At 49.7% G+C, this 17330-nt stretch overlaps 1 protein-coding gene across 3 annotated transcripts in view; it reads right to left on the reverse strand.

Moving 5' to 3' along the window:
* Positions 1–17330, reverse strand: part of OTOF (otoferlin) — a 93686-nt gene that overhangs the window by 58994 nt on the left and 17362 nt on the right. For all 3 annotated transcript variants that reach the window (XM_025867882.2, XM_025867880.2, XM_073897116.1), the window contains exon 3: positions 3455–3543. In XM_025867882.2, the coding sequence (XP_025723667.1) occupies positions 3455–3543 (89 nt within the window). The remainder of the gene's footprint in view (positions 1–3454; positions 3544–17330) is intronic.

Here is a 17330-nt window from a genome sequence, read left to right on the forward strand (position 1 = left end):
CCAGGACCTGTCAATAATTCATGGCTTTCCCCTGGGAACCTGTGTCAAGTGCCCAGGGCCTGGCCAGGCCTCCACTGCTCTCCTGGCTCCTGAATTATTCAGAAGTCCCAGGAGACTGGAGCTTGCAGCAGACTGTTCCCCATCAGTGGTTCTGCACAGGGAAAGGGGGACACACAAGGTCCTCTGGATCTGACACCTTGTCCTCACAGGAGGTTCCTGAAGGAGGACCTCGTTCAAGGCAGGCTGGGCAGACTTGGGGTCTCCTGGTGGCTGATCAGGAATCGCTCCATCCTGGCAGCCCCTACCACCACTAGGGAAGGGGCCAGTTCCCAAGCCACCCTCTGCTACTAGAACAAGTCTCTTCCTCTGAGATGGGGGTAATGAGATCAGGCCCATAAACTCTATTTCTCACACCAGCTTCCTTTACCTCAGTTTTCCCAACTGCATCAATTGTGTGACTTGGCTCTCACCTCAGAGTGCCCTGAACTTTTCAAAGAAGAAGGATCATTTGGATTTCTGCTTCCAGACCCTTCCACCCCGCACACCCTCTGACTCCTGACCCCATGGGGCATTTATTCATTCACTCATTCCACAAAGTAATCAGGGGCCTGCTAGGGACCAGGCACTGTCCCAAGTGGCAGATGTGGCTTTGCTGGCTGCTAAGCTCAGTTCAAACCCCAAAGGCTCCCCCTCATCTCAGCTGCCTCATGAGAAGGAGCCTGGGGCCTCCAGGGTGGGGAGACCTGAGCCCCACTGACTCCAAGCACCCTGCCCTCCCAACTCCAACCCCCACGCTGGCCTGTGTCAGTATGGGCCTTGTGTTCTTCACGGGATGGCCACTTCTTTTCCAAGAAAATGAGAGGACCCTTCCCCACCAGGCCAGACCTCCCTTGGAGGGGTTTCCTGCCTCCTCTTGGGTGGAGCACGGAGGGTGGGGAGAGAGTCAGAAAGGGACAATTAGCTTAGGAACTCCCCAGCTCTGTCTCTCGCTTATTGGCATTTCAGAGCAACTAACTGAAGCCTAAAGTTTCAGTGTATTCACTGGGATGGTATTCAATTCCCAATTTAACAAATACTTCTGATTTGTTTACGGCAAGAGTTTTGATATTTCCGAGGGTTTCCAGCATTTCAGTGTCTGTCTAGCGCCTTTCACTGTAAAGAATGTACTAATCTCAATCATGTCGGTGGTGTCCACAATCACTGCTCTCATGCCCTGGTTTTCTGGGAAGTCTAGGATTAGGAATGGGAGAAGGAAGACAGGCATTCTAGCCCCAGCCCTGCCACTATCCAGTGGCCTCAGCCGCCTCTCTGAGACTCAGTTTCCCCATCTGTGCAGTGAGGGTTGCACTGGCTAGGCTCTGAGGCTCCTGGAAGCTCTGACAGCATGTGGGTCCCTGCTGGGGTGCCTGGATGCCTCTCCTGGCCCTCAGCTTCCAATTCTTCCTTTCCACACCCACTTCGGTCTGTGTCCCTTCTGCTCCTATTTTTCTTATCCTCACAGGTCACCCGATCTCTCACCCTAGGGCAGAAGGTTTTGCTTCATCTTGGGGGCAGCTGGTAGGGTGTCTCACTAACCTCTCTTGTGGATACTACAGCAGCTGCCTGAATGTTGTGATACTGCAAGAGGCCAAAGGGTGGTCCCTCTGTCCCGAACATCTTCCCTTGTGGCCCTGCCAGAAGGCCTAAAATGCCCACACCTCATGCTCAGCTGAGATGTTGTGAGTTCTCAATAAAAACCACAGAATCCTTGAAGCCTGTGTGGTTTGGCCCAATTCAAAAATCCCCTTCACAACATTGCGGTCCACTCCCTACTCAGCCTCTCCCCCTGCTGGGGACCTCACTACTTCCCAACAACTCATTGGTTGGAGAGTTCTGGTTATCTTTCAGCTGTCTGCTGTCTCCCAGCAATGCAGCCTGGTCCTGGTCCTGCCCCTGGGCACACATCTCTCTTTCCTCTTCCAAATGGCAGAAAACCTTCTTGGGGGAAAGGCATGGTGACTAATCTCTCATTTCAGTACCTTCTGTGACTAGCACAGTGTCTGCCTAGTAGAGGATATTTGCTCAGTGAATGTTTGATAAGTGGTTGGATGGATGGATGGATGGATAGATGGATGAATGGACAGAAGGATGGATGGAAGGATGGATGAAAGGAAGGATGAATGGAAGGATGGACAGAAGGAAGGAAGGAAGGAAGGAAGGAAGGAAGGAAGGAAGGAAGGAAGGAAGGAAGGAAGGAAGGAAGGAAAGATGAACGGATGGAAGGATAGATATATGGATGGATGGACATGTCCTCTGTGATTTTCTCCTTGAGGCTCTCATCCCCTTGTCAGACTTAAAGTCTCTTCTCCTGGCACCCCAAGGAGCTACCTACTGGTATTCTCTTCAACCAGCATGAGGACAGTGGAACCTCATCCTTCACCTCTCCTGCTCTGATTGTTCTCCTTCTATTAATATGAGCTAGGATTAGGTCAGCTTTTCTTTTGTTTGTAGTCCTGTTGAGTAATACCGCACTCTCATCAAGTACTATCCCCATGATTTTCTAGACATGTTGCTATTCAGCCATGACCCCCTCTAGCTGGTATAAAAGCAATTGGTTTTGAATCTCCAAATGACACTTTACCTTTATTATATTTAGCCACCATTCCAGACTGTTCAAATCATCCTGAATTCTGTTTGTTGCCTGAGAGATGGGTGGGAACTACTTTTACTGAACCCTCAGTAGTGATAGTGCTCATGTGGTAGGTGTGCTTCATTGAAGAATGTAAGCCCCATGACGGTAGGCACTTGTTAGCCTCAGCACCTAGTTCAGTGCCTGACACACAGTAGGCACTTAGTAAACATTTGGAAGAATGAATGAGTGAATGAATGAATGAATGAATGAATGAATGAATATCTATCTCATTTAATTCTCACCGCTTCCTTTGAGGTAAATACCTACACTTTCTATGGTGAGTACTTTGAACTCAGAGAGATTAGGTAACCAGCTCAGGGTCACAGAGTAGATGACTGAGCTTGAAATCTGAGATCAAGCTTTCCTGATTCCCAAACCACTGCACCCAACTGCTTCAGAGCTTCTTAGTCTTCCCAGGTGTGGCAAGTTTGCCCTCAAGGCTACAGATGGTCTACTGGAGTACATTATCAGCCATTCTGTTAACTCCTCTGCTGGGTAACTGTCACCCAGGACGGTAGAAAGCGGGAGACCTAAAGAAGGGGACAGGAAGCTGAGATGGGGCTGGGGACAGAAGGAGTGAATGAGAGGGTAGGGTGTTCTTGGCTGACAATGTTTGGGAGGGCTGAGGGACTCTAAGGAAAACATGAGAGAGCAAGGAGGGGGTTCTTCGACAGTCAGTCCAGAGTAGGCTGGGGGTGTGTGTCCCCTTTTAAGCCCAAAGGACAGAGTAGCCCAAGGAGGAGGGCAGGCCCCCAGTCCCTTCAGGTCCCACCCCACACTTACTTGTTGCTGAAGACTTTGCTGTAGTTGAAGATCTGAATCTCAAGTATCTCATTGCTGTCTATGCTGCTGGCCACTGGCCACCGGAAGGTCTAGGGAGAGAGAGACAGCTGTGGCCTTAGATGGAAACGAAAGGGTATGACGAGTAGGAGGCAGATCCCTGGTGAGGTGGCCCTCCACATGGACCCAGTGCCACAGGGATAAAGTTCACACCTAGAATCTCATATAATTCCAACCACCCCTTGTAACATGGGTATTGTGACCCATTCCTCTTTCAAAGATGGCGCTCAGAGAGGTCCAGTGACCTACCCAAGGTCATATGGTGAGTGCAAGAACCTAGGGCTAACCAGGACTTCTGAGTCTCAGCCCAATTCCTGGGGTGCACTCAAGAGTGGGTGGTGCAGCCAGGATGGAGTGGGCTCCAGGGTAACAGCAAGGATTGTGCGCATGGGCTTGGTTTCTGCTGTGTGCCGAGTGGAACTGTAAGCTTCCAGCTCTTTCCTGACAGAATCATTTTGCTGGTCCAAGCTCTGCCTTGAGTGGGAGGTCCCAGGCTCCCCATTCAGGTCAAATCACTCCTCACACTGGCAATGTTAACTTTGGGGACAGACTTTAGCTGTTTAGTGTTATTAGGGTCAGGCCCACAGAGGAGGGGTGGCCTGTTTCCAGCATGCTGTTTCTAAATTTACCCTTACCACTTCTATCTTGGCTTCGTTATTTTTTTTTAAGGTTTTATTTATTTATTTGTCAGAGAGAGAGAGAGAGAGAACGAGCAGGGGGAGGAGCAGAGGGAGAAGGAGGCTCCCTGCTGAGCAAGGAGCCCAACGTGAGACTCGATCCCAGGACCCTGAGATCATGACCTGATGTTGCCTTCATTATTAAATTGATAATCATGATGAGCAGGAAGTTGAGTGGGATTTTTCCTGATGCCCTAGAAATGTCAAGGAGGGCCCAAAATAGAGGCTAGAGGTGCTAAGTACCCCATCCTCTAAAGAGAGCTGCCAATAGGCAGAACAAGGCACCTCCCTCAGGGCTTCCTCAAAGGCTTGCTATCCCCAACCACCACCCCAGCGCTCCTTCTTCCTGGGGTGTAAAGAAGACTGGGCAAGGGAAAGATGGCAACAGTAATATCCTAGGCCCAGCGTTTCTGTGGCTCCTTCCTAGGACAATTGCTCAGAGAGGTTGAGGCACCTGCAGGAAGGGGGGCCTAACATGCAAGTTCCCAATAACATGTGCCAGGGCAGTGGACTGACTGGTCCGTCCCCCAAGCCTCTAGGGAGACCTGCAGGCCACCTTGGGCAAGGCGGTGGCCATAACTAGTTTGACATGCCACCGCTAGGTGTGTGTCAAGTATGTGGTTTCTGCTCTGTGGGGCCAAGGGGGTGCTTGCGAAGGGGAGCCAGGCTCAGCAAGCCTGCTGACCTTCCACCCAAGCCTGCCCTCCAGGGGAGGGGTCCTCAGCTTGGGTGAGGCTGCAGGGCTGCGGGGCTCCTGAGCGGCAGGAGCTGAGGTGGGGTGGAGTCAGGTGTCCTAGGCTGGGAATCCGTACGGTGTGGTGAGACCCGCTCAGGTTCCCCACAGGACCCACCCACATGGCTCTCTCTGAGACAGCTAGCATTTGCAGGCCGGCCGTGCTGACAGCTTCCAGAGCTGGTTGGAGCTTGCCAGAGAAGCTGTCACACCACAAGGAGGGGCCACACCCATGGCAGTGCCCCCAGAATCAGACCGTGTCCCCCACCCTGGGCTAGAGCGGCTAGAGGATGCTGAGGGCCAGAGCAGACATCCCTGTCCCACTCGTGTCTGGAGGTACAAGGCTGACAGAAACGAGAAGACCAGGCCCGGGCTCAAAGAAGATGCCAGACTGGAACAGCAAGCCTTCCTGGACTGGACTGTGAATAACTGAAGATTACCAGAAAGCTCTGAGGTCTGCTCACGATGCCGCTAAGAGATGGTATCGAACGGGGATTTTGACAGAACAGCTGGAAGACAGTGACTTCTAAATTTGTTTCATTTTTATACCCCTTCCAATCCAGACTGCTCAGTAGGCTAGAAATAAACAATAACGATAATAATCTTAATAATAGCTGCCATTTGTAGAGAACTTTTCATTATGCAGGGGGCTGAGTGGTTTAGATGCACTAATTCATTTAGTCTCTATTCCAACCCAAGAGGCTGCTCCCGTGTTCTCTGTTTCATGCACAGGGAAGCCAGGCCTCACAGGAGGAACATGATTCAGAGAACTTTGTTGTTGGTGGCCGAGCAGGCCCTGGGGAATCTCTGAGAGCTGGCCCTGCAAGCCATTCTAAAGCTTCCTTCTCCCATCCTGGGGGCCCAGGGGTTTGGGGGGCGTTGAACCAGTTTGGCAGGTCACTGCGCAGTGTGGGCAGGGTCTGTCTCAGGAAAACGGCCTCCTGTTACTCTCCTCAGTCCCAGGGAGGATTCAGCTGGAGTGGCCAGGTGAGAGAGGAAGAAGCAGCGGACGGAGAAGGGGTGGAGGCCGGGGAGGGAGAGGGTTCTGAGTGGGGCCTGGGGAGGACTTTGGAGGCCGTGGACCCAGAAGGGCAGGATGAGCAGGCAGCCCACCCCGGCCCGCAGGCCTCATGAAGCAGCTTTTGCTCCTGCTGTAATAGCTCCAGCTTCATGCCTCCAGCTCGGCCAAGCGTGTGGTTTTCTTAATGAAGTTGCTTTTAATTGAGCTGCAGGGAAATAAGCTAGCTCATGAAGGCCCAACTCACCAGCCACAGTGCCTGGGGAGAGGCCTGGGGAGCCTCTGAGATTTCCGTGTCTGTGGGATGAAGGGCGCGGGTGTTTGTTTCACCTAAGGGTGTGCAGGTGGGGTCTTGACTTTGGAAGGAGAGGAAGATTAGGAGATAAAGGAGGTCACTGTGGCAGTGGCGCCATGACAGGAAGGGGTGCTGAGCAGTGACATCGATGAAGTGAACACAAAGGATCAGCATAAGTCATTTCGAGGAAAAGGGACCCAGAGAAGGAAGCTGCTTGGGACTTCTGCTTGCTCACCACCAGGCACTGACTTGCCTAGTGATTGGGGTGCAGTTTACTGGGCCGGGGGGAGGGGTGCGTGTGGCAGGAATACGTAGCTGGTCGCCATGGGCTGAAGCACCGAACAGAGGGTAGGGGGGTCTGGGTGGGCTGCCTGCACAGGAGACTCCGCAGGAAAGGCCTGGATGCACAGCGCGGGGGGGGGGGGGGCTTTCTGGAATATACCACATTCAGTGTTGCCGGGAAGGAGCCCCAGGAGGAGGAGACAGGAGGAGCAGATGCTCCAGCGTCGCTGGGGCGGGGGGTCAGTGACTGAGGACGCCAGGGACGAAGGCGGTCCCAGGGGCTCTGGTGGGCGAAGAGGAGACTAGTCCTGAGGGAGTCGGCCAGCTTGCGCTCTGACTGCCCTCCTTGGTCACCCCAATCCCTCACTTCTCTACCTCCCATGCCCCCCTCCCCTTCCCTGTTCTCCTTCTCTTCTGCTGGCTGCCCTGCTTTCTGCTCCTCACCGCCTCCATTCCGACCTTGATCAGTTTCTCTCCGGGTCTCGGTCTCTGTCCCTCTCTCAGTGGTCCTCCACCCTGCCCTCACCCTAGAAGCTCTTCCAGCAGCTTTTAACACTCCCTCGGCCTAGGCTGCTCATGAGACCGATGCCACTGCGTCGCGGGGGGTCCGGGCGTGGGATGGGGAGCCGCCAGGTGCCTGCGCGCGCGCACGTGCATCCGGGTCTGAGGGAAAGCCCCTCCCACGGAAGTCAGGCGCCAGCTTCCTCTCCCTCCCGCACCTGCCACGAGGAGGAACAGGGAAGGCTTTGCAACGTGGCGCCCGTGAAGGACCTTCCGGACTCAGAGTCCCCTGGCTGTGGCCCGTGCAGCATTTCCAGCCCCACCTCGGCCGCTGCCGCCTTCCGCCCGCAGCGAATACCTCCTGAGCTCTGCGAACAGCGGTGAGCAGGACACGCAAGGTCCCCTCTCGCCGACTTCGGAAGGGCACACCCTCTGTCACTTCTCTTAGCTCCTCTGACAGCTAAGAGGTACCGCCCTGGCTCTGCCATGACCTAGATTAGGGATTGCAGGCCACTCTTGCTCCGGTGCCTCGGCTCCCTCGTGGATGAAATGAGGGTGACCATACCTCCCTCACGGGGCTGTGGAAAGAACCGAATGAGATCACACAGGTGGATTTTGTAAGCGACACAACACTGCAGAAATTAGAGGCATGACTTATTTTGTTTTGTTTTGCTTTTCCTTGTGGGGACTTTCTACCAGACTGTCGGGGGCTGACCTTCGCCCCTCCCTGGCCCTCCACCGCCTCTCCCTCTCCCTCCATCACTCTCTGACCACCTCTTCTGCCTTGGTCTGTTGATGTCCCATTTCTCTTTTACCAGAAAAACTGTTATTTCTCATTGTCTTCTCACTTTTTGCTGTTACTTCCTTTCCACCAGTTGGGGTGATGTGTACTGACGTGTATGGAGTGCAGCAGGACCACAGGGGAGGTGTGGGGGCTCCGGAGCTCCCGGGCCTGTGCATGCCCCCTCAGAACCCAGAGAGCACGCCTGGGTAGAATTTGGTACTTCTCAGAGTGCTTTTCGTTAATAACCCAGGCTCACAGCAACATGGTCAAGATGAGCTTCTTTTGTGCATGGGGACGTGGAGGGTGTGAGAGATGTTGCAGGACACACAGCTGGTTGGGGGTGGAGGCAGGATTGGAACTCAAGTCTCCTGATACTTAGCTCGGGGCTTGAGCTCCCACACTGTACCCTGTCCTGAGGCCAGGGAGATTAGCTGAGGCTGAATCTCAGAGGGGGTCTGCAGCTCTGACCATCCTTCTAGATTGACAGCAACAAAAATGTTTATTTATTGAGTGCTGACCATGTGCCAGGCATTGGTGCGACACTTTACACATACTATATAATTTAATCCCCACTTTGCAGGTGAGGGAACTGAGGCTCAGAGCGGATTTGACCAAAGTAATTCAGCTAGTAAGTGGTCATATAGCTTAGTGGTTGAGATAAGAGCCAGGCCCTCTCAGAAGTGAATGACTAGGTACAGAAGTCAAAGCTACCGTGTTGGAGAGAGTGCGTGGAGAGAGATCCTGGAGAACACGAGGCCACAGGGAGACCCAAGGTGCTGCAGACAACAGTCAGCACCAACTGCGCTCCCAGCTGGATGCAGAAGAACTGCCCAGCTGAGCCCAGCCAACCCACAGAATCACGAGAAACCCTAAAATGTGGAGAACGGGGTGATTTGTTCTTCAGCACCAGATGACTGTGACTTTATCCCATGCTGTCTCTCTAAGAGTCAGACTCATGTCAGGGAGGCTGACATCAGTGGCAGAGCTGGGCTCCATGCCCCAGGCCTTGCCTCTCCACACACCGGTTGGTGGTGGAGGCAGCCTCAAGCTTGGCTCCCTCTCCCTCTGTTGCCCCAAGAACTCCAGGGATAGCTTGACCGTTGCTCTCAGTGCAGCTCAGAGCAGGAGCAGAGTGGACAGGCCCAGTCTTGTCTTCTTCATGGAGGTCTCCCTACACCTGGCATGGGACCCAGCACACAGTAGACACTCAATAAATGGGCCTCAAATGGCTGCCTGGGCTGCAGGCGGGTGAGCTCGGGTGGGCTAGTTCACCTCTCCACACCTCAGCTTACTCTTCTGTAAACTGAGGGTGACAGTCACAGTACTGGTTCTTGGGGTGAATGTGAGGCTGATGAAGCACAGAACTTGGCACAGAACCCAGTTCAGGGTCAGAGGGTGACCAACATGGCGGCTCATCATAGTGAGTCTTGTATTGTTAATTCCAGGAGCCAGGGCAAGGCCTGGCATTCTTGGGGATGGCACTGTAGGGACTGCAGGAGGCTTCTGGGAACAAAGGGCCTTTCTCCAGCCTGAGACAGCACCAGCGTGACTCCCTTCCCGTGGCCACAACAGCTGAAAGTTGTGCCTTCTATTTCTGAGGTGCCCTGAACATTGGTGGCCCAGAGACTGGGCCAAGGGAATCCACACGGCATTTAAGATTCCACGCCATGTTGGCCTCCAAACACTCTGGGGGACTCAGATAGTAGCTAAGCCAAACACTGCCACTCAAGATGTCACCAGCCAGCAAGCCCCACTCAAGGGCAGATGTTTTTCTGAACACCTTTTGGGTTTGCTGAGCATCTCCTTGTGCCAGGCTTTGTACATGGCACTGTGGGCAGTACAGAATGCAGAGGTGTTTCCTAGTTCCTGGATAGTTCTGGAGACACACACAGACCTGAAATTGCCACCCATGATGGGAACATTGACAGAAGTAAAGTGGCAAGTGTTAGGGGCAGGAGGAGGAAAGGAGGACCTTTCTTGAGAGGAGGAGGTCTCAGGAGCCCTGGGAATGTAGAGCCGTGACCTAGATCACCAGCTCATGGCTTGGCCCTGACCTGGCAGGTGCTGGCCAGGGTGGCAGAGTTCTGCATCCTATCAGCCCCAGAGATCTAGGACCCATGGAAAGGTTTCTCTGATGCGGGCTGGGGAATGACCTGGATTATCCTGAACTTCATCACTCACTAGGTCAGAAACCATCCTAAATCAGCAAGATGATGAACTTAAAGGGACAGTCCTCTAGATTTGGTGGGGCGGGGGGGGGGGGGCGGGGGGATTGGAATGTGCTGCAGAGCTTTAGAATGCAATGGAAAGAGAATGTCTTGGGAATTTAAAGACCCAAGACTCAAGTTGGGTTCATTCTTTCACTTGGCAATATTCCTTGTGCCCTGTGCTGGGTGCCAAGCCATTGATGAACCAGACAGGTAGATTCCTGGCCCCATGGAGCTCACAGCCCATGACTTCCAGGTACAAGTGATGTGGGCAGGAATCAGTCCCTGTCCTCCCCACCCCCAGGTTGATGACTCCTCTGAGTCCAAAAGACCCATGGTCCATCTTTGTCTGTACTGGGTCCATCTCCCCACTGGACTGAGCCCCTTGAGGGCAGGTTCACTTTGCAAATGACCATAGGCTCTGGGATCAGATAGACTTGGGTTCAAATCCTGATTGTGGTGATTTATTACCTGGAATGATACTAACCCAGTGAGTTATAATGCTTGTGTGAAGCTCTCAGCCCATCCTGCCACACACTAGGTGCTCAGGATATAGCAGCTACTCTTCTTCTTATTCCTACAAGTACTGTTGCTGCCGTGGCCTCTCCTGTGGAGTCCGGTCCATGTAGGCCTGGCTTAGAGCCAAATCAAACTGGCTTGGGGTGGGCTCAGTGTGACCACTCTCATTCCCCCAGGGCAGGGGTCTCTGCTAGCTGCTGGCCTGGCACAGAGTCTGTCTCCCCTTACCCCCCCCACCCCACTCCCTCCCTCCTCCAGAGCTGTAGGTTAAATGCAGGGTCTCAGGTTCCAGCCTCGGGGAAAGGAGACACCACATCCAGGTTCTCTTTCCACCCATTGTTGTCCGAAGAATTGTCTTTCTTCCAAGGCCACCTCCTCCCCACTCAGGTTCCTCGGCCCAGCCCACAGCAGCCCCTCTCACCCTTGTCTGGGCAGAGAAGGGAGAGACATTTGCTATCTTGTCTTTTATTTCATTTTTCAGCCATGCATCTGTCCTGCAAGGCAGGCAGAGCAGGGAGTATCTCCCCTTTTACAAAAGGGGTGTCTGAGGTCCCGAGAGGTTGAGTGGCCACAGAGTTTGTTAATACTTCAGTGAGGACTATAGGCCAGTTCTCACGACTCCCAGGCCGATGTGCTTTGTACCTCACTGAGCTGGTTTTCGAAGGCTCTGGGCACAGTAAACGTGAGAAAAGAGGCTTTCTAAAAAGCCAAGAGGCCTTCAGAAGTTTTGCAAGGGACCGATGAGCTCCTTTTCCCCAGCTTGTTCTAGAACCACAGATAGGCTGTTTCTTTCAGGGACTAGCATGGAAGTTTAGGACTTGTCCACCCCAGTCTGGAGAGACAGGTGTAAGCGTGTGGGCAGTTCCAGGCTCTCTTTGGGGGCCGAGCTGACCCAGGCCCCTGGGCCCTCCGTGAGCAGGGGGTGGAGGGCTGCCTCCCCCACTTGGTGGGAGTGCAGTGCTGGCCAGTGGCAGCCAGACTGCTGGCCACTTCTCAGAGGGAGGAGTGGTGGCAGGGGGCATGGAAAGACCCCCAAACAAGGCCTTATGAGGGTGTTGGGGGTCAGGCCCAGGAGTAGCTTCCTACTGCTGCATCCAGAGTGGGTTTCTAATCTAATCTAAGCATGGACTTAGAGCCCTGGCTTTGCTACTTACAGCCCTTGGGAAGCATACATGCTCTCTGAGCCTGAGCTTCATCATCTGTAGGTTGCTATGGAGATTGGATGGAAGAGGATTGCTTAGGAAGCAGTGCTGCTTCTGGAAGCTGCCGCCATGATTGTCAGATGGGGCTTCCCCGGGGAAGTGATGGGCAAGTCCCTGCAGTGTGGGAGAGCCTGAGCTTTGCAAGTCATTTATCATCCTTGGGCCCCATTCCATGAAGGGCCAGTGGGTTCCCCACTGTGACAACCAGAAACTTCCTAGTCAGCTCATGGGTGGGTAGGACTTTCCCCAGGTGAGGACCACTTCTCCCCATCTTGAGACTACTCTCTGACTCTGGCCATGTGCTTTTGCTTATTACTCCCCGGCATCTGCCCACTCCCCACTCTCTCACCATGGAACCAGAGCAGGCTCCCCCGTGCCCAAGTTCCTACATGGATCCTCATGAGCTGTTGATCCTGCTTCCCCCTCTGGGGTATCCTAGCCTGGCACACAGGAAGCACTCAAAATTTGCCCCATGCTTGTGCTTGGGGCTGGCAGGGACTGACTCTCCACTTGCCCCGTGTTGGGCAGCATCGGGAAGAGGAAGGACACGGTGATTAACTTTGGATGTCATGTATACCTATGGCTCCGGTGTCCCGAGGAGCAGTTAATGGAAAGGGGTGGCTGCGCCCTTGGAAGAGGCATCAGGTTGCTCACTGGCTGAGGCCTGGGCAGACAAGTCCCCTGGGAGACTTGATGCAAAAGAAGGAGTCAGATGCCCTGCCTGGATGACTGGGGGCAGAGGCCCAGGGAGGCAGGACTGTGAGGGACTGAGCCAGGCTCCTATGTCTCCATTCAACCAACCTCTCCTCTCGGGGCCCTGACTGATGGAGTGGGGAGGGGAAGGAAGCATAGGTTGCATAGTGGGGCAAGCCCAAGGCCAAGATGCTGGCATTGAAGGCAACCATGGTTCCACTGTCACCATCACACCCATTTTGTTCATCATTTGACAAAGAGACCTCATACCTATCATCAGTCCCATTTGACAGATGGGTAACAGAGGCTTAGAAACAAAGTCACATAGCCAAGAGGGGAGACATCTAGAACAGAACTGTCCTTGTGGAGGGCACAGCCTGCTGGCTGTGATGGTCACTGGTTACTCTTGAGCACAGGAGAGAAGGTCAAGGCCTTGCTTCCCTGTGCCTGCAGCTATGGGCCTACAGACACAGCCACACTATGTGGGATGGGCCCAATGTGAGGAGGAGACAGGGGTTCTGGGTGGCCTCTCAGCCTGCTGGCTGCTCAGCTAAATACCAGCTTCAAAGGAAACAGCCTGCCATGAGGCCCTTCCCAGCCCAGCTGAGCCAAAGATTAGAAACAAAACTCAAGAAAGAAGGCATAAGCTATTCTGGGGGGGGTCACAGCATCACAGCAGAACTCCTGTTTCATGCCAGGATGGTAACTTAGGACCGTGGGTTCTGACCCCAAAATCAATCCTGGAGAAACTCTAGAAGCAGGAAGGAAATATGGATTCTAGGAAGTAACAAACAGACAAACAACTGTGAGAAACGAGAGACCAAAGCCTCTTTGAGCTGATCTGGGTCGGGAGGGGGGATGGAGGCTGCCCAGGGGAGGCCAGGGAGCAGACTCGGCAGTGGGACAATGGGTGGGAAGAAATCTTCATCAGTTCTGCTTTTAACTGATCCCTGGCCTTACCTTGGGGTGATTGTTGCCTTCTCCTTTACTGATAAAATGGTGACAACAGCCCTACTGGGATGAGGATTGACAAAAATAGGTGTTCACGGACCGCCTCTCAGTGCAACCTCAAAACTAGTCGGTTAAAAATCTAGCCTGCTTTCTGTCTGCCGTGTTTCTCCTTAAGGCTTAGAGATGAGACCTTGCCTGTTTCTGTGGTGACTAGTCCCCCCCCCCACCCGGTGCTCATGCCTGTCCTTCAACCCCCAGGGCCTGACCGACCTGGCCTTTGATACTTCACCAGTACCAGTCAGCAGATAGCGTAGCTGATACCAGGAGCACTTGGACTGGGCGAAGTGAACAAACACTTGGAGAGACATTTCTTGTAAAGGCAAGACAACGCACTGAACAGTATATACCAATGGGGGCAGGATCATTAGGACAAATGGACCATAAAGACATTCATTAGCAATATAAAACAAGAACAAGGAATCTTAAGAAAAAAAGAACAAATCAGTAAATTGGGAGATCATTTTGAAGAACTCCCTCAGAAAACAGCAGGAAAGGACTGATAGACGAAAAAATATAAAAGCAAAGAAATGGCAGCTAGAGGTAAAAGTAGCAGCATTTGATAACATGGGGCGCAGAGAAGAGAACAATATAAAAACTGAATGGAAGGAATATTTGAAAAAAATAATGGAGATAGAATTTTCTGTAATAAATGAAAGACGAAAAGCCTCGGATTTGAAAAGAGCTCACAAAATGGAGCAAAACAGGAGAGATAAGAGACCCCACAGTTAGACACATTATCATAAAATTTGAGGCTATCAAAGAAAAAGGAATTATGCTTTTTTTCCCCAGGGAGGAAGAAAAAAAATCCCACGCAAAGGTTCAAGAACCAGACGGCCATCAGACTTCTCAATAGCAACAGGCACTGATACTTTGAAGTAAAGGAAAGAACTTTGAGCCTCGAATTTTATATCTAGTGAAAATCTCATTCAAATTTGAAGAAATAAGAAACTGTTCTCAGATTTATAAAGCTTTAGAAGGTTGGCTACACAAAGTCCCAGACTGAAACTTCTTTTAGAGGAAGTACTCAAATAAGAAGAAAAAAACAATGTCAAGGGATGCTTCAAGAGATAGGAAAAGTAAAGGTGATCAGATAGCTTTGTAAAAACCATTGTTGTCCCTGAAAAGACAAAGAAGCCTAGGACAAATAGAAGAAAAGGAGAACACATTCATAAGAACATTCATAAGAACCTAGAATGAAAATTGTATAACCTAGATGGTGTGGGCTGAGGTAGGGAAATCAAAGTGGCCTAGGAGAGTATTACAATACTTGTCATGATAGGGGAACTATAATTACTGTTTTGTTTCCCAGCTATCAACAGGGATACCTAAATGTGACCAAGAAAGGGTGACTACCTTGGAAACAAAAAAAGAATGTATAACTTTCACCCAACAAAAGAAAACCCAGTCTATCCCATGGAAGGCTGGAAAGGAGAAAAGAAAACAAACAAATGAAAAGGACAGTAAATGGAAAATATAAAATAAGGTGGTAGTAGAAATAAAAAGCAAAATAGCAATTACAATAGATGGAAATGGATACAACTGATCAAAGTACAGAGACTATCACGCTGGGAGAGAAAATTTAATCTAAGAATACATGCCCTAGGGACGCCTGGGTGATTCAGTCCGTTAAGCGTCTGCCTTCAGCTCAGGTCATGATCCCAGGGTCCTGGGATCGAGTTCCGCATCGGGCTCCCTGCTCAGTGGGGAGCCTGCTTCTCCCTCTGCCTGCTTCTTCCCCTGCTTGTGTTCTCTCTCTCTCCCTGACAAATAAATAAAGTCTTAAAAAAAAAAAAGAATACATGCCCTAAAAAGACACACTTTGAATTTAAAGGCACAGAAATACTGAAAATGGAAACATGAAAAAAGATATACCAAGAAAATAAGAGAATGGAAAGAGATAGAGAGGGCAAATGAGCCAAAATTAGCTGAGATTGTAATCGTAACATCTGGCAAATTAGAAAGTAATGCAAAAAATGTCATAAGAGACAAAGAAGGATATTAAGTACCAGGAAAAGGAAAAATAGACAAGAAGATATAGCCATCATGAACACAGAGAACTTACTAGTAATACAGTTTCAAAACACATCAAGCAACAACTGACAGCTACAGGGAGAAACATGTAAATCAACAATTGTAGAAGTAGATTTTATTGCAGTCATTTTTGAAACTGATAGATCTAGCAGAGAAAAATAAGCAGAAAAGGTGAAGAACTGAATAGTATAACTAAGAAGCCTGAAGTTATATTGCACCCTATAGAGAACCCTCCACTGAACACATTCCTTTTAGGTAGAGGGAGCATTTATGACCATGAATAGAGGCCATAGTCGGGGTGTCTCAATAAATTCTGAAGGATCAGTGTCATACAGACTGTGTTCTTTGATCATAATGCAAGAAAACTAGAAATGAAAAAAAATAAGGAGCTAACATGTCATATACATTTGGAAACTAAATAACATTATTATATAACTCAGTTTTAAAAGAAAATCATAAAGGAATATAAAAAATATTTTATATTTTTTGAAGATAATTGAAGATTAAATAAATTTTGAAAATAATTTGAAGATACCTGAAGATAATGAAAATACATATAAACTTTTGTAGGATGTGGTTAATATAGAGCAAAATATATATCTTACATTTATCAAGAAATAAGAAAAGTTAAAAATAACAGACTTAGCACTCAATTCAGGAAGTTAGGAAAAGAGCCACAGAGCAAAATAAAATAAACAGGGAGAAGGAAAATAATTAAGAAAAAGGCAGAAATCAGTGAAATGGTGAACAACAGAAGAGATTAATGAAGCCAAAAGCTGGTTCTTCACAAAGATTAATAAGATAAACAGATCTTTAGCAAGACCAGAAAAGTAGAACGAAGGTAAAAATAAATGCAGTATGGAATAAAAAGGGGGAAATAACTACAGGCACAAAAAACACTTTAAAACACTTTTAAAACTTTACAATCAAATAGGTGCTAATAAATTTGAAAACCTAGATGAAATGTAAAAATGCCTAGAAAAATATAGAAATCCAAAACTGGTGCAAGAAGACACAGAGAAATTGAAAAGGGGGTTGAAGAGGCCCCTTCCAAAGCCATCCAGACTTAGAGGCCATTACATGTGGTTCTTCCAAAAGGTCAAGGAAGAGAAAATCTCTATTTTATGCATGTTGTTCCAGAAAATTTTATGCATTATCAAATGATGAAAATTTTACAAACGTAGCTGCAAAAGTGCTGCATAAAAATATCTGCCAGTTGAATATAACAGTGTATTAAAAGTAATACATTATGGAATATGCTAAAGGAGGAAAGTTATGATTATCTCAATAGATGCAGAAGAAACTTTAAAGTTCAACAACCTTTTATAATAAAAACTCTTAGCAAAAAATTTACACAAGTTTAAATAGTAAGATCCTATTACAGCAAGTATATATGATGACAAAACTTTAGATGCACTTACTCCTTTTAATACTGGAGACACAGAAAGGATGCCCACTAATCACCATTACTGTCTAACAGAACTAGGGATCGTGGTCAATGCTCTATGGAAAGATAAAGAAGTAAGGGGATAGGACTGAAAGGAAGAGATAAAACCTCTTTTTGTAGATGACATGATCACCTACATAAGAAACAGAACAAACTATGAAAACAAGTAAGAGACCTCATCAAGTTTGTCAGATAAAAGGGGGACTTCTAAAGGAAGAGAAAGCATTTCGCTAGGTCAGCAATAATCAACTATAAAATGTAGTAAAAGTAAGACACCATTCATGATAACACTAAAACCAGAAAGCATCCAGAAAATAATCAAGATTGGGGCACCTGGGTGGCACTCTTGGTTTTGGCTCAGGTCCTAATTTTATGGGTTGTGAGATTGAGCCCCATGTGGGCTCCTTGCTCAGCGGGAG

Source organism: Callorhinus ursinus, unplaced genomic scaffold (genome assembly GCF_003265705.2).
Source record: "Callorhinus ursinus isolate GAN/ISIS: 27379988/994484 unplaced genomic scaffold, GSC_fseal_2.0 scaffold10, whole genome shotgun sequence".
Classification (NCBI taxonomy): domain Eukaryota; kingdom Metazoa; phylum Chordata; class Mammalia; order Carnivora; family Otariidae; genus Callorhinus; species Callorhinus ursinus.